The sequence below is a fragment of the Mesoplodon bidens genome, assembly GCF_964165515.1.
Source record: "Mesoplodon bidens genome assembly, chromosome: 13".
NCBI classification, from domain to species: Eukaryota; Metazoa; Chordata; class Mammalia; order Artiodactyla; family Ziphiidae; genus Mesoplodon; species Mesoplodon bidens.
In genome coordinates this window covers 12,263,837-12,285,819 of record NC_138169.1, presented here as the reverse complement: position 1 = coordinate 12,285,819, position 21,983 = coordinate 12,263,837, and the positions used below count along the sequence as shown (strand labels likewise).

At 47.2% G+C, this 21,983-nt stretch overlaps 1 protein-coding gene across 1 annotated transcript in view; it reads right to left on the bottom strand.

The window, feature by feature from the left end:
* Positions 1–1,845: 1,845 nt before the first annotated feature.
* Positions 1,846–21,983, bottom strand: part of KSR2 (kinase suppressor of ras 2) — a gene marked incomplete at both ends in the record, with an annotated part of 400,411 nt that continues 380,273 nt past the window's right edge. Inside the window, 5 exons of the mRNA XM_081251970.1 lie at positions 1,846–1,983; positions 2,995–3,124; positions 9,681–9,812; positions 15,864–15,997; positions 17,008–17,104. Of these exons, the coding sequence (XP_081108096.1) occupies positions 1,846–1,983; positions 2,995–3,124; positions 9,681–9,812; positions 15,864–15,997; positions 17,008–17,104 (631 nt within the window). The remainder of the gene's footprint in view (positions 1,984–2,994; positions 3,125–9,680; positions 9,813–15,863; positions 15,998–17,007; positions 17,105–21,983) is intronic.

Sequence of the window (21,983 nt, the reverse complement as noted above, 5' to 3'; positions counted from 1 at the left end):
AGCTGTGTGACCTGTGAATAGGCACTTAACCTCTCTGTGCCTCCTCTGGGGGTGCCAGACTACCTCTTAGGGGGGCCCTGAGGATTCAGTGAGATAATGCAGACAGAATGCTTGACACGGCACCTATAACACACATGTTTAATAAGTGGTGCCCAGATGATGGAGGTTGTGCTGGTGGTCGTGGTGCTGAAAAAAAGAACTGGAAGCAGGGACTTGAACAGATACTTATACACCAAGGTTCACAGCAACACTATTCACAATAGCCAAAAGGTGCAAACAAACCAAGCGTCCGTCAACAGATTAATGAGCAAACAAAACGTGGTATAGACTTACAGTGGAATATCACTCAGCCATAAAAAGGAATGAGGGTCTAATAATATATGCTACACGTGGATGAAACTTGAAAACATGCTGAGTACAAGAAGCCAAACACAAAAGGATAAACATTGTATGCGGCCACTTATATGGAGCATCAAGAACAGGTAAATTCATACAGACAGAACGTAGATGAAAGATTAGGGGCTGGAGAGGAGGGATTAACCATTATTTCCTTTCTCCTGAGTCTCTGAAATTTAGTGCAGATTTTATACTCAAAGCACGTCTCAATCTAGACTCACTCCCTTCAAGTGTTCAATAGCCCCATGTGGTATGTGGCTGTTTTGGGACAACACAGGTCCAAAGGGTGGTCCGTGGACCAGCAGCGTCGGCATCACCTTGGAAATGCAAGATCTTGGGCTCCACCCCAGACATACAGAATGAGAATCCGCATTCTAACAAAGTCCCTAGGTGATATGAATGCATATTAAACTTTGAGATGCACCGCTTTGGAACGCAGGCTTGCCCCAGCCTTGCCTCCAGCTCACCACGTGCTAAGCCACACTGGGATTCTAGAAATGCCAGCTCCTCTGATGTGAGCCATGGAGGGGCAAACCCAAGATCCCAGAGGCGAGTTTCGAGTTAGCTGCTCTCCTCCTGGGAACGTGCCAGCTGCAGCTGAGACCTCTTGGTTGGTCCCCTGTGCAGATTACAAAGCCCTAGACAGGACCCAGATCCTGGGCCTACTGTAGCCAAGCCCTCCCCCAATCCACTGCCGACCCAGGTGGCTTCTGAAAGGACCACAGCAGCAGAGTGACCATCTCAAAGCCGGATGAGTGTGAGTGAGGAATCTAGAGGGGCTGATGTTGTGGGGACAGCCAACTCTAGACTAGGGAGTTGGGACCTGACCCGTGTTCCCAGCTTTGTCACCAACACCCCATGGAGATGTGGGTGAGTTGCTGAATGTCTCTGGGCCACGGTTTCTCCATGTGTAAAAGGAGGAGGCTGGGTAAATCTGGAATGGCCAGGAAAGGCATCCATGCACTGATTCTAAGTAACTGCTGATGAGTACCACTGAGAGATGGCAGATGCTCTGTGACAGATTAGTCATGTCTGCCCTGGGTACAGGAATAGGACACAGACACCTTGCCCGTCTATCGTCCGTGAAATAGGTACACCCCAGGACTCTTCTACTTTGATGAAGAGCTGACATGAAGGGCTTGGCGGGTTCAGGGTACCACCTCACCATGTGATGCTCAGACTTACTGGGGCATAAACCTGCATCAGGAAGAAACAGGCAATGAGGCAGCCATGGTAGCCACAGGGATCCAGGCCCTGTATGGCAGCCTCTAGGACCCAAATTGCAGAGGAGATTCCCCTGAACAGAAACACGGTGGGGAAGGGTGGTACGCTGGGGACGGAGGTGGGTACACGGAAAGGAGATGGTTGGCAGAGGAGCTGGGGAGGGGAGCAAAAAGGTGACAAAGGCCAGAGGACAGGGCAGTGGGGAGAGATGCTAAGGGGGAACACTTACTCTGCAGACTTCCAGAAATGTCCAGGGTGAGACAGGCGGCGGTTTCGCTTTGGCAGTTTCTCCAGCATGTCCATGAGCTTGGTAAAGGTAGGTCTCTCTTCTTGTTCAAAGGCCCAGCAGAAGAGAAGAATGTCCTAAAAGAAACCGACATGGTGATTTAATGTAACTAGTAACTTCCTGACATCTCATTGGATTTGTCTGTTTGTCTACCCATTTGTTTCACTGCCAGATTCCTCCATCATCCATCCATCCATCCATCCATCCATCCATCCATCCATCCATCCATCCACCCATTCACCTGTCTACTCATCTCAGTTCATGTATTTATCCTTCATCTATCATCCAGCCATGCATCACTCATCCATGGCATCATCCATCCTTTTACTCATCCACTTTCTAAGCCTATATAGCAAACTAGGTAAATCCTATTATAGAAGGTCTGGGATACACTGAAATCAATAATGCTCCCCAGGGAGTTTCTTGGCATTTTTCTCAAAAAGGAGGGAGAAAAGGGAATCCTGAAGCTTCTATCCATGTCCTAATATTATAAGCGCCCTTAAAGTCACAGACAGGAAAATTACTCTTAGTAATTGTCTCACTTGAGAAAGGAAATCTAGAGACAGGTAATCCTTAAAAACACACCAGATAATTACACCTTCCCTGACACATCTATCTTCTGATCAAAAGAGGATTCTTCCTGATGTGTTTTAGAGGATGATTACTAATTTATACTCAGGTTTCTCTGTTTCCATATGTCTTGTTCTGAGTTGGATAATGCCTTAAAAATTTTATGTAGATCCAAATAAAATTAGAATCATTAATACCAGTGATATCTTAATGTATGTCTTTAAAAAAATCACAGAAAAAGAGGGATTCACTGGTTCTACTAGGCTCAGTAATCCCTTGCTAGGAAAAACCTGGCCAAGTATTACTGTGCCCTGAGAGTAGGAACCTGAACTGCAGGCACAGTTCAAAAGCTTTGCCTTCTAAGCTCCAAATCATTACCTGACAAGTCTGTGGGCAGGCTTTTTTGTCACCCTCCAGGAGAGCGTCTGCAACCTTATTAACATGCAGGAAAAAGAAGGCCCAGAATTGTGTCTGCTTCTCCCCTCATGCCCCAGACCTGGCACTATCCTGAGACTTACCGAGATTTCTTTTCCCATGCCGATCTGGCTGAGGTTGGGTTTCATGCCTGTGCCCATTTGCCAGATTATTGCCTCTGCTGGTTGGGTCTTGAAAGGCCACTCTCTGGCATGGAGTTCATACCAGATTGTCCTGTTGGCAGACATTGTTAAAGGGTGTGATATGTCACTTGCAACTCTGTGTCCCCTTGCCAACACACACCCACCCAGTCAGCCTGCTGGCTAACCACTCTGGGCCCCTAGTTTCTGCCTCACAGGGTTGGTGTTTTGCTACCTAAGATGTAAATAAAGCTTTGTCAATGTCTTAGAAGTCATGCTTATCCCAGGATATCTTCTCTGGTGCCTGAATTAAAATGAATCAAAAGCTAGAACCTGAACAGTCTAATATAACGTGCCTAGGATCTCTGACCCCATGCTTGTAATTTTAGGAAACTACTCTAACGGGAATATAAGGGATAGAGACAAAAACTCAATTACAAGGATCTTCTGTACACCATTATATAGAACATTGAAAAAAGTAGCAATAACACAATTGTTCAATAACAAGAATTGACACTTCCTAACAACACAATTGTTCAATAACAAGAATTGACACTTCCTAACAACACAATTGTTCAATAACAAGAATTGACACTTCCTAACACCATACACAAAAATAAACTCAAAATGGATTAAAGACCTAAATGTAAGGCCAGACACTATAAAACCCTTAGAGGAAAACAAAGGCATAACACTCTGTGACAGAAATCACAGCAAGATCCTTTTTGACCCACCTCCTAGAGTAATAAAACCCACCTCCTAGGAAATAAAAACAAAAATAAACAAATGGGACCTAATGAAACTTAAAAGCTTTTGCACAGCAAAGGAAACCATAAACAAGACAAAAAGACAACCCTCAGAATGGGAGAAAATATTTGCAAACGAAGCAGCTGACAAAGGAGTCATCTCCAAAATATACAAGCAGCTCATGCAGCTCAATATCAAAAAAACACACAACCCAATCCAAAAATGGGCAGAAGACCTAAATAGACATTTCTCCAAAGAAGTTATACAGACTGCCAACAAACACATGAAAGGATGCTCAACATCACTAATCATTAGAGAAATGCAAATCAAAACCACAATGAGATATCACCTCACACTGGTCAGAGTGGCCATCATCAAAAAGTCTACAAACAATAAATGCTGGAGAAGGTGTGGAGAAAAGGGAACCTTCTTGCACTGTTGGTGGGAATGTAAATTGATACAGCCACTAGGAAGAACAGTATGGAGGTTCCTTAAAAAACTAAAAATAGAATTACCATATGATCCAGCAATACCACTACTGGGCATATACCCTGAGAAAACCATAATTCAAAAAGAGTCATGACCACAATGTTCACTGCAGGACTATTTACAATAGCCAGGACATGGAAGCAACCTAAGTGTCCATCGACAGATGAATGGATAAAGAAGATGTGGCACATATACACAATGAAATATTACTCAGCCAGAAAAAGGAATGAAACTGAGTTACTTGTAGTGAGTTGGATGGACCTGGAGTCTGTCATACAGAGTGAAGTAAGTCAGAAAGAGAAAAACAAATACCGTATGCTAACACATATATATGGAATCTAGAAAAATTGTACTGATGAACCTAGCGGAGGGCAGGAATAAAGACGCTGGTGTAGAGAACGGACTTGAGGTCATGGGGGGAGGGGGAGGCTGGGACGCAGTGAGAGAGTAGCATGGACATGTATACACGACCAAATGTAAAATAGCAATGGGAAGCTGCTGCATAGCACAGGGAGATCAGCTCAGTGCTTTGTGACCACCTAGGGGGGTGGGATAGGGAAGGTGGGAGGAAGGCTCAAGTGGGAGGGGATATGGGGATATATGTATACATATAGCTGATTCATTTTGTTGTATAGCAGAAACTAACATCACATTGTAAAGCAATTATACTCCAATAAAGATTTAAAAAATAACAAGAATTGGTTACATGTATTATGGTAAATCCATAAACGAAGATATTTATTATTATTATTATTATAACATTTCAAAGAAATTTTGCTGACATAAAAAATGCTCAAAATATAATTTTAAGTGAAAAAAGCAGGACACAAAACTGTATATAAGGTATGTTATGCTTTTTAAATACCACTATATATGGATGGACAAGAGAATAAGAGCAACACAGCAAAATGTTAACAAGGGCTACCTCTCAGTGATAGAAAGGACAGATTTTTTTTCTATTATATTTGTGTTTTCTAAGAAGGAAACTTCCTTTGAAACAGTGGAAAGAAAAAAAAAAAACAATCTGCGGGTCAGACTGCCTGGGGTTCAAGTTCTGATTCTATTCTATGCTAGTAATACGTCACTGGGTAGGTTGCTTCCCTTCTGGATCCAGGTTTCCTTACTTGCCAAATGAGAATGATGATAAAATTGCAGTTTATCTTTATCTTTATCTTTTGTTTATCTGGGAGGCTGAATGCCAGAACAACTCGATGCAGGAATTATTCTAGAGAGATCGACTATGTTATCGTCTGTTTCATAAATCATGACGTTGTAATGACGGAAGAAACGACTGCCTGCTGCAGTGAGCGGCACGTGGGGACGGATGGGGACATGGGCTGGGCAGTGCGTAAGTGATGCTGAGAGGTGTGGGTGGCAGTGAGGACCATGGCGCACGCGTCGGGGTGTTCAGAGGACGCTGGGGTGTCACTGAGCTGTACGGTGGGGATAGGTCTCAAGTCACTGAGAAGATTCCCCAACTCAGGGACTAACTGAAACAATCCTAGGAAATGATCTTTCTTCTAACCTAAGTTAATTTATGTAAATTTGCTTTAAAGAACACAAAGCACTCAGTGATCCTTTTTACTGATAGAGGACTGTATCAAACCAGCTATTTCTAGGGGTCCGCCTCTCAGTGAGCATCTTCTCATCCCTCTGGGGCAAGGAGGGGTGGTGATGCTCAGGTGCTGGGATGTTGAGTTAGGTGGTCAGGAAGTTCTCAGGTAAAGTGCTGGATGATTCTAGTTCTCTTCATCATAAACAATAACACTTATTGAGTTTCCACTCTGTGCTAGACACTCATCTTAGCCTTTTGTATTTATGATGATTATGGGGGAGGTGTATTAGCATGCCTTTTATTCTGATGTTCTGCTATCTGGGGCCTTGCTGACCCTGGAGGGACTGCCCCTCCCAGGGCTAGCCAATTCCTAGAGATAGTAAAGGACTGACCTGTAAGTGGGCTTTTCATATGCAAACTAACCAATCCGAAGTCCTCCACCATCCCTCCATCTCCTCTATCAGGCTCAGGGCCAATATTCCCCCTCCCTACTCAGGACAGACCCCAGACCCCAGAGCCCACTGAAGTTAGTTAAACTGGCCAACCGTAAGCCTGCTTACCCTGCCTCGCCCATTCCTTCCCGAGAAAACCACAATAACGGCTCTTGCCCACATTTTCTTCCTGCTCCCTCTGCCTCCTGACTGACCCTGGTGCTTCCCCGTGTGGCCCTGCGTGGTACGATGTGCCCTCTCCTTCTGGGGACTGTGAATAACGAACTATCCAGTGGTAGTTGTTTCCTGATCTATTGGCCCCATCAAACCCGAATAATAATAAAACCCACATTTTAAACAAGAAGTGCTATTAGTAGCTCCATTTTACAGCTGGGGAAACTGAGGCTCACAAAGGTTACATAGCTTACCCAGGGTCATACAGCAAAATAAGAGGTATAGTCAGAGTTGAAGCCATCTGACTACAGAAGTACACCATTGGCCATTATGCTATACTGAGAAACCTACACTCCATCCCATTTGAGGGTCCTTTGTAATTGGGGCAGTGAACTATTTGGAAGGGCAACCCTCTAGTTGATGGTTGGGGCCTAGTGAAGGAGGCACACACAGAGGGTAGGCACCACTCATGTGAACGGGGGAAGGGGGCCTATCAGGAGCCTGGCCTTGTGCTGTGAGCCTTACAGGTGTTTTCTCATTCAATCCTTAGAACATCTCAATGGGCTTTATTATCTTTGATTTATGGCTGAGGGAAGTAGGGCTTTGAGTGGTGAAATGACTCTCCAGCCTGGGGGCTCTGTGGTTAAAAGCTCCAATCCTGGGGTCAGGATGTCCCAAGTTTGACTCCCAGCTTCATTGCTGATTACCATAAGGCAAGTCACTAAGCCACTCGGAACCTCAGTTTCCTCATCTGTCAATTGGGAACAATGGTACCTGCTTCAAAGTGTGCTTCTGAAGATGCCATAAGACAGCACCCATAACAAGCTTAATATGGTGCTCAATACACTTTTAAAAGTCCATTTTTGTTCTAAGTCATGCCCCAGCATGATGTTCCCAAGCAACAAGATGCACCTAATTGGCAGGAAACCAGGAGCACCAGGCCCCTCGGAATTCAGCAGTGTCAGGAATAAAAGCCTCATTAAAACTTCCTTTCAAACCTAACTTTCAAGAGAAACTCGCTTGAAGGGGAAAAAAATTGCTAAAGATGAAAACTCCAGTGGAAAACCAATTACTTACTTTGGTATATTTTGTTAATTACATTCCTTTTTCTTTTGCTAACTTGATAGTAAAATATACCAACTTAATTATTGCAATTTGGTTTCAGATAATAGTATCTAACTAGATAAAGATTTGGGCATAAACTAATCAGGGCAAGTGACAGCCTCTTAAGGGGCCCAAGTGACAGATGGCGAGAATCCTGATGTACCAGCAAACGCTGCCCCCGCCCCGATTCATAGAGAGGATGCAGCAGGGGCGCTTTTCCGTGGAAGACGTTCTCTGTTACATCTCTTGGTGGCGCTAAATCTAACTGCACACATCTGCAAGCCTCCAACTTTCCCAAACAGCTCTCCCAGCTTATCTCTGCCAGTCCATGTAACCGCCCCCATGGTCGAGGTAAGGTGAGAATTAGCATGGCCATCTGAGGGATAGGCGCATGGAAGCCTTCCTGCTGTATCTTCTCAGAGCGTCTGGATTGGCATCTTAGGGCTGTGCCCTGGACCCTCTCTCCCTCCTCTGTACTTTCAAAGACATCTCATTCTCTCCCACGGCTGCAGTTACTCTCTTTGCCGACAAGTCCTGAACTCTTCTTTCCCAAACTTAAAATGTGTAGGTTCAGCCACCTTCTGGTTGCTCCCCTCGGCTGTCTCCAAGGTAGCTCAAACTCACTGTGTCCAAATCTGCTCTCTCTGCCTTCCTGGCATGCCCCAACCCTGCCCCACCTCCAGGGTCTCTACTTTGGTGAATGACACTACTCTCTACCAAGGTGCTTCAGGCAGATATCTGGCGTCACCCACATTTAAACCAACAATCAAGCCCTATCACTTCCACCCCCAAAATGCTGCTTATGTCCAATCCCAGCTTTCACACCCACTGGCACTGATTCAGCAGAGAATCTCAGCATCTCCCCCCTGGATTGGTCAACCGGCCCCAATCTTGTCCTTCTCCTTTCCGTTTTCAACACAGCAGTGATTGTTCTAAAGCTCAAAGTGTGATTATGTCACTCTCCTGCTCAATAACCATCAGTGGCTCCCTACTGCCCTGAAGATGAAAACTCCTTAACTCAGCCTCTAGGTCCCTGCAGAATGCCTTCCTTCCTCTCTAGTTTCTCATCTCACCACCCCAGGCTCATTTTTTTCCTGATTCTCCATCCATCAGCTTCCTCTTCTTCCCTCCACTCCTGCTCCCCAAATATTCCTCCATTGTGGGCAATTTGTTCTTTTTCACCCTTGTTGCTTTTCATGTGCTCCTTCTATCTGGAACACTTCACCTTACCCTCACCTGGACTACTTACACTCCATCTTTAACACAGGCTCAGGAGTCACCTCCTCCAAGAAGCTCTCTCTGATCTCCCAGGTTGGATTTAATTCCTCCTTTCTTCCCACAGTCCTGTGTTTATCCCCAGCATAGCACTTATCACAGAATTTTATTAAAAAACTGTTTCCTTGTCTGTCTTCCACCAGACAAGAGAGAATAGGGACCTATGGTGGTTTTAAAATGCCCACAAATTGTTTGATACTCCTTCCTGTAAAAAGTAGAGCTTAATTCCCCTCCCCGTGATTTGCTGACTTGCTTCTAACAAACAGAATACGGTAGAAGTGACGATGTATAATTTCTGCGACTAGGTCATAAAGGCAATGCAGCTTCTTGCCGCCATGTTGTGAGGTCACTCAAGCAGCCTTTGGAAAGGCCTGTGTGGTGAGGAACTGAGGCCTCCTGCCAACAGCCAGGTGAGCAGGCCACCTTGGAAATGGATCCTCAGACTGTCAAACCTTCAGATGAGACTGCAGCCCTGGCCAACATCTTGACTGCAGCCTAATGTGAGATCCTGAGCCAGTTCAGAACCACGCCCAAACTCCTGGCCACAGAAACTTGAGATAATAAAGGTCATTTTAAGCCACTAAGTTTTTGACAATTTGTTAATAATAGGCACCCAGTAAATAGCTATTGCATGAATGAACGAATGAATCAGGTAACTTGCCATGGTCACACAACCAGTTAGAAACCAGGCATGAAGGTTTGCTAGGGTCTCTCTACTACAGCCCACTCAGATCCCCCCTAACTCACCCAGAAATCCAGCCACCTTTTCCTCCGCAGACAGATGCCCTGTCCCTTCCAAAAGCACTACAGGAATGCTTTGGGAAGTGCCCCTCTGCCCAGGCTGAGGCTCTCAAAAGCCAGGGTGGGCCACCTACCCGAGCGCAAAGACGTCCGAGTGTTTGGAGAAGGGGAGCTTGTCTTCCTCTGTGTCCGGAGACAGCTGGCGGATGATCTCCGGGGCCAAGTGGCACAGCCAGCCGCTCTGGATACGCAGCTTGTCATCACGCCTGGAGAAGCAAAGCACAGAGTGAGCCCCGTTTCACAGCCCAGGGAGGACCAGTCCTCCATCACGGACCCCAAGTCCCTGGACCATCTCTGCTGGCTTTCTTGTGTTCCTCCCCCATCCCTAGCCCCCCATCAAGCACCGCCTGACCTTGTGCTTGAGGCCAAAACTCAGTGGGAGGTGCAGGAAAGGCTGATCTGGAGAGAGACACCCAACACCCAAACAGTCATCATGTCCCTTCGCCTCTGAGGCGCCCCCTTCTCCTCTGAGGCGCCCCCTTCTCCAGCTTCATTTAACAAATACAGCCGATTCTTGTTATTCGTGGCGCTTATGTTCTATAAAGTCTCAGCAAACACTGAATTAGTGAAAACTGAGTTTTTGCTCCTGGAGGAAATATATATATACACACGCATGCACACATCTCAGAAAGATTATAATCTTAAATCCTAGAAACAATTCATCCTAGTCTATTTTATCTTACACAAGAGAAAATGAGGCTCAGAAGTATTATGTGATTTGCCCTGAGGCTGCCCCACTACCAGCGGGCAGAATGGCAAAACCCATCCAACTGGCCCCAGAGCTGGAGCTTCTTGCCCTGCACTGCACCATCCCATCTCCATCCTCTGGTCATCGCTGATGAGAGCTGAAACAAAACTGCACAGCATCCTCTCCTTGGACCTCAGCTGGGAGCAGGTGCATCAGTTGACTCAAGTTTTTCACCACCCTGTACATGTCCACGAATGACTGTGAATGTGCCATGAGTATTGATTCGGGGGTTACAAGTAAATTTTAGTGAGTAGGTGAATTTGCAAATATGGAATCCGTGAATAATGAGGACCGACTGTATTTATGAGCACCCACTATGCCTAGGCTCTGTTCTCTGCACTGGGACCACAGCAGTGAACAAGATTGACAAAGTCCCTGCCCTCCTGGAGCTTGTAGTTTGGTAGGGGAAAGTGATGACAAATGAATTATCTAAATAGGAAAGATTAAAATGGGAGAATGTGTCAAAGATAAGAGGGAGCTTACTTGAGGTAAAATGTGAGCTAAGATTTTCATGACATAAAGGATCCAGCCATACGAACAAGGAGAAGAATATTCTAGGCAGAAGAGAAGTTAGGACAAAGGCCCAAGGCAGGCCCTCTTTGGGGTGTTCTAGAAACCCAAAGAACATCAGCGTAGTGGGGACATATCATGCTACCCCACATATCCATTAAATTGTACACGACAATTCCCTTGTTGATGGGTCTTAGGTGATTCCCTCTCTCATCATTATAAACAAAGCTGCAGTGCACATCCTTGGGTAGGTACTGTGCATATAACTCTTCAACCACATCTATGGGTGGGTGAAATTCTTAGAAGACAAATTCTTAGAAGACAAAGGATACTGGCTCCCTTCTTCGTATTGTAAGTCTTCAGCAAGTACAGAGCTTTCTGTTTGGGACTGAAATCTGAACTTCTATGAGGTTTCCACTGATTCAAGACTCCTGGAAAAAGGTCAGTTAACACAGGGAGAGTGGGATGGATCTCTCAAACCATCAAGAGTGAGATCATGAAGGACCAGATCCTCCAGCATGTGGGGACCTGCTGGAGACCTGGGGCTGGCTGGATTTTATACATCTTCCAGGGTGAGCTTTGAGCTATTTAAGGTATGAGGCACTGCTCCCTTAACTGTACTCATGCATATCCCATAATCACGATTATTGCCCTATCTGAACACCTTCCACAGTAGTGCTATCCAACAGAACTTTCCATGATGATGGAAATGTTCTCCATCTCTGCTGTCCAATATGGGAGCCACTAGCCATCATGACTACTGAGGACTTGAAATCCAGCCAGCGCAAATGAAGAACTGGACTTTTAGTTTTATTTAATTTTAATTAAAGTTACAATTACATAGCCATATGTGGCTACCATATTGGAAAGCGCTGCTCTAGATGATCACTTACTACAAATGGATTTTTTTTCATTTATATGTATTTTAACAGGTTACCTTTTAACGTGATCGTAAATGGAAACTAGCACTTGTTTAGTACACGTTAAAATTAAGATAAAAAATGTTTGTTCGCATCCTCCCTAAAGTCAGCTTGTGGACCACACGTGTGAGGGGATGAGAGAACCCTGACGGAAGAGGCTCCAGGAGTTTGGAGTTCTGGGTTTGGGGCTGGACAATTCTTCGTGGTGGAGGGACCATCCTGGGCACTGCAGGATGTGTAGCAGCATCCTTCGCCTCTACCCACTAGATGCCAGTAGCACCCCCTTCCCTATTGTGACAACCAAAAATGTGTCCAGACATCACAAATGTCTCTGGGGGGTGGGAGAGTCCCAGTTGAAAAAAATCACTGTTCTAATTTATACATAGAACAAGGAAATAGTCCAAATTTCACTTTCAGCTTTAGTGACACGTGACGTGCTCCTGTGCTCTACACAGCAGACCTGACAGGACACATCCTCTGCTGGAGCCGGAAAATAGCACTCAAATCCACTGGCGAGCCTGTGAGTTGGCAGTGTCCAGTGAGTTCTGGCTTCTAGAATTGGGGACACTGGCAGGGGTTTAAGGACCCATCTGTTGCTTACTAGCTGTTTGTCCTTGAGCAGACCTGGGTCTCTACTTTCCCATCCAAGTTTGTTTGCAAAATGGGCACATGAACTTGGACTCCACATGGCCGGTGCAAGGATGGAAAAGAGAAGGGCTGGGTCAGCTGCCCACATGATTACTGGACATCACTATTCCCTAGGGAATTTTTTGTAGCTTGAGGACTCAGAAATGGAATGGAGATTAGAGTCCAAAGTAAGAATGTCATCTAAGAAAGAGGAGCCGTGGCCTGGGCCAGCCGCCATTCTCCTGGCATGACCAGGCCCTGTGGGGTGGGGTGGAGTGGAGTGCTGCTGCCAACAGGGCAAACGTCCCTGTTCCCATCTCATCCAACAGCCCCTTCCGCCTCCTCCTGACTCACTGGGGCAGTGGAGGTTTGGAATTGTAGGGCTGGGCCAGGAAGGAGGGTGCTGGCCCCTCGATAACCATCATCCTGGGGCGGATGTGAGCACGTGCCTAGAGGGGGCTGGGAGCCAGGCCTGGCACAGACACCCCGGGGTGTCCTGTTCCCATGGTGATGGACCCATCGGTGACCAACCCAAATCATCTTCATTATGGTTATTATTATGATCAATAACAGCCTGTGGGCAACTGGCATGATACCACTGGCATCTCAAATGACACCTTTTCTGGATGATGGCAGAACAGCTGTAGGCAAGGCAATGCCGGGGACGGGCTCAGGGGAAGCCCTGGCATCCGTCTGGATGCTCAAAACGTGCTCACTTTACTGCTAGCCCTGCCCCTGCCCCAGGCTCGGCTGATCTCCCCTTTCTGGGCACCCAGCACTGTCAGTGCCCCAAGGTCTAACTGAGGGAAGGGTAGGAAGGCATGTAACTCCTGCTGAGTACCTCCTGTATGTCAGACTGTCCACCCAACTTAATTCTTATGTGCCCACAATCAGATGGATACCACCCCTGTTCTATGGGTCAGGAAATAGCCTCAAAAAGCTTAAATGACCCTCCCAAAGCCATGGAGGTAACAAGTGAAAGAACTAATATCCGTTTGACTGCAAGTCTTTAAAACTCCAGCGACTAAACTCCTAACCACAATTCTACACGAATTCTATAGCACACCATTTGGGAGCAAAGCTCTGAACTAAGCCCTATTTTCCCTCCAACAGGGAAAAAAGCACAGGAAGCCACCGATGGCTACTCCTGGGTAGCCAGACGCTGTGGATCTCTGGTTGGGAGAGATTGCTGAGGGCTCCCTGGCCTCTTGCAACACTAACTGGGTTTGCGTTGACAGCCAGGCTAGGGCACGGTGGGGGCGGGTGTGGTGTGCTGTCTGGGCGACAAGACCAGAAGCCACCTTGCCCTTGACTTGCACTCCCTTCCTGGTTGACACTGGGCCTTCATGAATGAGCTGAAGGTCATTCCTTTTCCCTTTGCTTTCTCGTCTCCCTGTGGCTTCAGAAAACCATGAATCTAAAGGGAAAAAAATCAGGGACTTCCCTGGTGGCGCCGTGGTTAAGAATCCGCTTGCCGATGCAGGGGACACGGGTTTGAGCCCTGGTCCGGGAAGATCCCACATGCCACGGAGCAGCTAAGCCCACGAGCCACAACTACTGAGCCCGTGTGCCACAACTACTGAAGCCCGCGTGCCTAGAGCCTGTGCTCCGCAACAAGAGAAGCCACCGCAATGAGAAGCCTGTGCACTACAACAAAGTAGCCCCCGCTCGCCACATCTAGAGAAAGCCTGTGTGCAGCAACGAAGACCCAACGCAGCCAAAAATAAATAAATTTTAATAAATAAATAAAGGGAAAAGATCAGAGGCCCTCTGGTTTTTGGGGGAGAAGCCACTGACAAGGAGAAAGCGTGTGGACCTGCCACCAGGAGGGAGGAATCTGATCTTTTTTTTCTTAAGAGCCTTGAGCTAGGTTAAAGACAACGCCTGCTGAACCTCTTGTCTTGACACAAATACTTGGGTTCATAGTGATGTCACCAACTGCTTCCTCGGCCCTTGGCCTGGGGCAATGGAAACAGGGAGGGAGCGATTCCCCAACCAGTAAACTGGAACCTAAGTGGGTTCTTGGCTTCTTGGGTTCTGACTTGATGACTCTCTCCATCTACCCATTGATCCATTTGTTAATTTCCTGTCTACTTACTTTCTTATCTTAGGGACTAGATGTAGTTTTGGAGATGAATCTCTTTGGGTGGAGTAAAATCTAAAAAAAAAACCCTTCAGCTTCTGCTTGTTACTGCAACACACAGGAACAGCTAGATCAGGCTCCACCAAATTTCAGATGGTCTAACTGAGATTCAAGGTACTACAGAGCATGAACAAAATTCACTTTGTTGGGGGGCTCCTGGGTGTACCTCAAAGGGATCAGGGATTCTCCAAAGCAGCTGAAATGGAAGTACAATGAGAGAAACCAGGGCTTGGGGGGTGCTGCCTTTCTGGAGAGGCATACCGTTTATTAAAAGAGGCATGATTAGAGAGAACATGCTGGGTTTAAAGTGTGTGTGTGTGTGTGTGTGTGTGTGTGTGTGTGTGTGTGTGTGTGTGTGTGTGTGTGTGTGTGTGTGTGTGTGTGTGTGTGTGTGTGTGTGTGTGTGTGTGTGTGTGTGTGTGTGTGTGTGTGTGTGTGTGTGTGTAGCACATACTCCAAGTTAAAAGTCACAAAGGGCAGACCTTCTGAATTATCTATTTGGGATCAAGCTGTTTTTCACATGGTCAACTCAAGGTAGCTTGCTCTAGGGTGAGTGGTGGCTGAGAGTTTATTACTTAACAATAGTTAATGACCCTCCTGGGTGATACTGAGGAGGTATATGCAAATTAATACCAATTACAACAACTCCACAGAAGCTACTGGGTTGGCCAGAAAGTTCGTTCGGGTTTGCCCATAAGACGTTACAGAAAACCCGAACGAACTTTTTGGCCAGCCCAGTATTATTTGTAGTGCTTGATGTGCTCCAGGCATTGTGCTGGATGCTTGCTGGATGTCATCTTATTCTACCCTCACAACGACCCTCTGAGGCAGGAATCATCACACCCATCATTTTTTCTTGCAGGAAAGTGAAGGCACAGTTCCTGAGTGGCAGAGCCAAGTTGGGCCCCGGGTGGGTCCGACTTTAAATCCCTTGCTCTTAACTACACTCCTGCTGTACTAAAACAACGGCATTCATAAGAAAACTTTGAGCAAGGGTGCTTGGGGGAGCCCAACTTCCATGTGCATGCTTGGAGTAACGAGAGTGTCTTCCAGTGAAACTCAAGGGCAAGGGCGTTGCAGAACTGAAGGATGCTTTGTGCCCAAAGGCGCCATTTCCAGGACAGGCCCCATGGGACTCAGAGTGTGACCTGGGCATCTGCACTGCATCATGGGCTCAGCAGCCTAGCCGCGCAGCTAAGAGACCTCAGGTCCAGCATCGCGTCTAGGTCACTGAAGCCATCTGGGTGACTTCTTATCCCCCGACCGTCATCTGTCAAGAACCCCTCTGGGCCCTTCTACCACCACTCACCTGCCAGCCTGCAGCACCCCGGAAATGCTGAAGAGCCCAAAGTCTGTGATCACCACTTTGCCGTTGTCGTAGAAGACGTTCTTGGACTTGAGGTCCTTGTGCAGGATTCCCTTGGCGTGGAGGTAGCCCATGCCCTGCAAGAAACAAGGATACAGGGAGCTGCCAGAGGACACCCATGTGCTCACTGCCAGCCTGGCTTGGGTTCACGGTTCACACGCCTTGCCTTTCCACTGAAACCACACTGAACAGCTGCAGATCTGGGACCCAAATGCCAAGGTTTGCAGGTGGGGTGGAGAAGGCATGGCCAGTGGGAACAGGCAGGGTCCCCAAGACAGAAACCTGCCACCACCCTCAGATCATAGCAAAACCACCTCCATCTAAGCTCTTCTGCTTCCTGAAGAAGAAACGAAGGAAGATCTCCCCAGAGGGAAAGGGGCGGGGACAAACCTGAAAAGAGGCCCCCAGAGTAAGGAATCCCATCAGCCATCTTCTCCACTTCCATTCTGCAAAATAACTCCTCTGCAGGAGACTTGTGCCTTAGATCTACTTAACCCCCACAACTGCAGAATTTCACTGTGTGCCTCAAGAGACATATCATGAGGCGATCATCCAGAACATGGAGAAGGGTCTATGGGAGGCCAAGCTTAAGGGTGAAATGTCTACATTTCTCTTTTTGCCTTAATGAGCAGTCATGTTTTTATTTCTTTTTGCAGCTCAGTCCTGACACTTCCAATGGGAACTAAAAACCTGAAGACGATGGACTAACGAGGCACCCACCAGAAAACACAGGATGTTCCTGTCTGTTTTAATCCCAAACAACACCAAACAATTTGATGCTTCCCCAGCAGCTGTGGAGAGAGATGGCTTACATTCATGGGAATTCAAGGCTTCAAGGGGAAAGGGAGTCTATCAATGAGAAGAGTCCCTCCCCGCCCCGTCTCTGCACACACCCAATTATCATGATGCTGGGGCACCAGATGGAAACCAAACATTAGTAGACCATCCCTCATGGTTGTATGTGGCCTGGTATTGTTCAGGTCAAGTTTCATTTCTTTTAAGCCCAGACTGTTGATCTGAAGCCAGACCATGAGTCTCAGGAGGGGTCTTTCTGAGGTTCAGGGGGAGACCGCAGACCCTACGGTACCTTCACAATTTCCTGGGCAATCTGCCTCGTTTTGTTGACATCCAAGACGATCTTGGCATCCCTGACCACAGAGTAGAGTGTCCGGCCCTTACAGAGGCTGGAAAGCAGAAGGACACAATTAATGGTTGGCAGTTGTTACGAGAAGGGCCACACACAACAGTTATTAAAAGTGACACATAGAGGGAATTCCCTAGCGGTCCAGTGGTTAGGACTCGGTGCTTTCACTGCCAGGACCCGCGTTCGATCCCTGGTTGGGGAAAAAAGATCCCGCAAGCCACGTGGCACACACACACACAAAAGTGACACACAGAGAGTGGGTGTGTGTGGACATGTCACTATTATGCCTGTGAGATACTAAGCCACCACAGCCTTGCACTGGACCTCAGTTCTGGTTCTGGGATTCGGGTCTGGGAGCAATTCCTTTGGGGTTCTTCAGGATTTTTATCAGCTACCCCCAGCATCCAAGGACACCTGCAGAGTCTAGCCTAGCCCAGAAGCAGGTTTTGCCATGTACCGTCTAACACAGGCTCGCACAGGTAAAAATTTGCTTGTAAACTGATAACTTCTGGGGTCCTGAGACAGCATTCAGACGGCACTCTGCCGGCCCCTCGGCCCAGCTGCTCTCACTTGCCAGGATCCACTGGTGTGTGGGGAAAGTGATGAAAGACCAGCAAAGCAGTCGCTGATGTGTACTAAGTACCATCAGTGAATAATGTGTTCAAGCCTATAGACAGGGGTGTGTAAACACCAGTAACACTCCCCCAAAGCAGATGTCTGTCTGGATAGAGGGTTTTCAAACTATTTTCAGCCTCACTGAGCTCATTTCGAGGACCAGTGGTTCAAGATGAATGACAAGATGAAAAAGGACACTATACAGTGACAGTAACACCTCATTTAATTGCCAGCGTGTTTACCCACCCTTTTCCTCTGCAATGAGCCTGAATCCTGGCGCACACAGACCAGGAACTCAATAAACAGTCCACAAATGAATGAGTGAATGAATCAATGAGTGAATGAATGAGTTCTAGATTCACCAGAGCATCCCCCAACCCCTAGCATCACATCTGGTTCATCACATCCAGTATTGGATGAAAGAAGAAGGAATGACATTAGGAAAGTTCATTTTCCATCTACGTCTAAATGATGGCATGACTTTTTCTTTTAACCTGTGACTTGATTGCTAAAATATTCTTGGGTTTGTATTCATTCCTTTAGTAGTTACTGAGCCCTGCTGTGGGCTTGGATTAACTGAGATTGTGTGGTTATAGCCAGAACTCAGGTATCAGAGGGATCTGTTTGAATCCCAGCTCTGCTCTTTACTTGTCATGTGTCGTTGTGTCGTTGTGTCTTTGGATGGGTTAACCTCTCTGGGCCTCAGATTCCTCATCTATCAAAGGGAGCTAATGATACCCACCCACAGAGTTAGTATGAGGACTGAATGAGAGAAGGAGCAGGTGTGGAGTGGAGCACAATGGTTAGAACAGGGGCCCAGAGTCAGACTGTCTTAGAACCGTGGTTTGTCAGTCAGTGGCTGTGTGACCCTGGGCAGGAGAGCTAACCTCTCTGAGCCTCAGTTTCATTATCTGTAAAACGAGGCCGACAGTTTTTGCTTTACAAGGTTTCTTACGAGAATCACATGAAATCAGGCGTGTCAAGGTGCAGGCAACTCTCCATGCCCAACACAGTAAGTATTCATGAAACTCTGGCTATTCTGAGAGGTGGTAAATGATCAATACAATGTTGAACATACACATACTTGTGCAAATTATATATCAATTACGTACTTATACACACATCACATCCTTCTGTCCATCTATGACCTATCCACGTATCCACTTACCCACCATGCTACCTATAATCATCCATGATCTTCAACTGAGATTCGTTTCTTCACCTGCTTGAGGTGAGATTCCCAGGGTAGCTGACTCACAGGGAGTCTGATTCGCCCGCCTGTCCGGGGTTGCCCAGTAAGTCGGCGAGGGGCAGCCATGGTGACTCAGGGCTGTCCCCGCCTTGTTGTCTCAGGCATTGGGTTTGCTACTGCTGGAGGTGAGGTGGAGGGGGGCCGTGGGCTGCACAGCCAATTAGACCACAGTGACATTTAAGTATTAGGGATGGCGGAGACCATGGGTGGTTTCATTCCCCTGGAGACTCTGTTCTTGAACAGCCACCTACACTCATTACAGGCCAGAGCCCAGAAGAAATACGTCCCCACTGCAGACGGCCAAGCAAACAATCGCAACAGGCTCCAAGTCTCCCAGACTCTCAGTGTAACTGCATAGAAGTTGCAGCCTCCAAATGTCCATCCCTGTCTCCTTTCCCCTGCTCACATCCACCTTTCCAGCTGCAGCTGCTAGAGTCTTTGCTTCTCTCACTACCTTATGGCATCTGGAGCCCCTGGACAGACAGACAGACAGACAGACACAGACACAGACACAGACACAGACAGACAGACACACACTGGCTGGTAAGATATCAACTGGTACGACCACAGCTTGGCACTTTTACTTAAGTGAAATAAATAAGTAAGCCATAACCAGCAATTCGTCTCCTAAGTATGTATCCAGAAGGCATGCACACTCATGTTCACCTATAGACATGTACCAGAATGTACTAGCATATTCTAGAATGTTAATAGTAACCCATTCATAATAGCCCCAAACTGGAACCTACCCAAATATTCACGGACAGAAAAATGGATAAATTATGATATATCCGTATAACAAAATATATTCATACTGGACTGTTAATAAGCAAACTACTGCTAACCGCAAAAGACATGAAGTTCTAAACCTAATGTTGAGCAAAAGAAGCCACACACACACTCAATGACTCCATTTATATAAAGTGCAAAAGCAGACAAAACTGGTCCATGTGTTAGAAGTCAGCACAGCAGTGACCCTTGGTGGGTGGGGAGGATGGTGAGGGGGTGGGGGAGCTGGGGGCAGGTGATGCTCTGCATTTTGATTTGGGTGTTGGTTATATGGATATGCACTTAGTGGAAAGTAATCGGGCTGCGCTCTTAGGATCTGAACACTTTGGCAGGTACGTTATCCTTCCAAGAACAATTTACTTAAAAAAAAAAATCAGCGAGGAAAGGATGAACAATTAATACAACAGTGTTAAGCTTTAAAATCTAAGCCAATATTGACACCCCAGGTAACTATTTCTAAACGCTTCACACAGCCCCAAGGGGCAGCATCTACAGGGGAATGAGGGGCTCCAGGCCTGGCGGTGCCTGCTCAGGTGTTTATCCGAGGCTGAGTTGAAGGTGAGGGCTGAGCTCTAAGCAGGAGCAGGCATTAGGCAGGTGTCCAGGGTACCCAAGGCTCCACTTGTCCAGGAAAGTCAGTCCAACTCTCCACGGCAACTGCTCCGAGCTTGGGATTTCTGTGGCTAACGCCAGTGCCCTAAAAGCTGCTTGTGCTTGGGGGGTGGGGAAGGGAAGCGAGGAGAGGATGAAGGTTTACTGAGCACCTGTGGGACCTTTCTCACATCCAGGCATCCTTCCCAGCATCCCTGCAGGGTCCACGTTATCACCCACCTGTTACAGGTGAGGATGTGGAGACCCAGAGGGGTGGAGGACCTGCTCACGGACACATGGCCACGGTGCCAGCCTGTTCCTGATCTCTCATCTCATCCATGGTGTGGGTACCCTGTTATTGGACATGATTCTGGGGCCATGAAAGAGACACACAGCCGAGGGAACCCAAATCCCAACTCTACCATTTACTGCTTGTCAGGTGACCGCGGGAAGTGACTTCAACCTCAGCTTCCTCATCTGTAAAATGGGGACAATACCAGCTAACGTGGACTGAGCCCTTTCTATGTGCCTGACACCAGCCTAAGCGCAAGAGCCCCAGGAGGTGGGTACTCTCGAGGTATTTCATAGATTCCAATGTGCATTTCCTCACACTGTAACTAACATCTCTGAAATCAGAATGTGTTTTGCTTTCACAGGCACTGTCCTTCTCTCTTCGCAGTACATAAAAGAAACAGCGCATATTCTAATGGACGGCATCTTTGATTTAATCAAGTTTGGGATCAGCCCCATTCTTACAGATGAGGGAACTGAGGCTCAGAGAGGTTAAGTAGAGCTGATTTGAACCCAGGCAGGCTGGCTCCAGAGTTTACGCTCTTAACCCGCATCTTTTGTTTCTTAACAATGTTCTCAGACTCCAGCACATCACAGGCCCTCAGTGAATGGTAGCTACATCACTACTAACATCACCTATGGCAAGGAAGATTAATGAGGTCCGCAGGCCTCAGCAGCAGAGTCAGTCTGGACGTCAAGAGAAGGTGTTTCAGTGGTTAAAGGATACATTTAGTACCTCTCTAGCTCCTGGGGCGGTAGGCCCAAGCACGAGTGCACACACAGTATCTCCCTCTGCAACAAAGATCATGTTTTTCCAAGAAGAGGAGCAAAACTGGGAATTTTCCACCTTATCTGCAGGTCAACATCTCTTCCGACCATGGCCCCAGGCACCTCAAATAATGCTGTTTTTGACCCCATATCTCAGGTGACACAGTAAACCTATGGCCCAGATGGCAAGGCAAATGAAAGACGTTTGATGTAAACCAGCCTAAAAGAGGCTTGTCAGAAACAATGAGATAAAACCACCTAGAGGTTTCTCTCCAAGGGCCTCTGTCCAAATTGGATCATTCTGCCAAAACAGCGGCTGGGAAAAAACCTGGATGTCGTGGCAGCCATTTCCTTTCTCTCCCGCAAATTCCTCAGCATCAAGGCCGGGGACCCAGGCCAGCGTGAATGGTGGGGGATGGGAGCTGGGGGCCACCTCCTCTGAAGACCGACAGACCGGCTCTCAGCCCAGCTCTGCCCGCTCTGAGCCCACACGGCCTTGGGGACTAACTGTGCCTCATCTGTGTCCATATCTGTAACTGTGGGTGTGGTCAACTCCATAACCGTCCCCCAAAGATATCCACACCCCAATCCACAGAAACAGTAAACATTTACA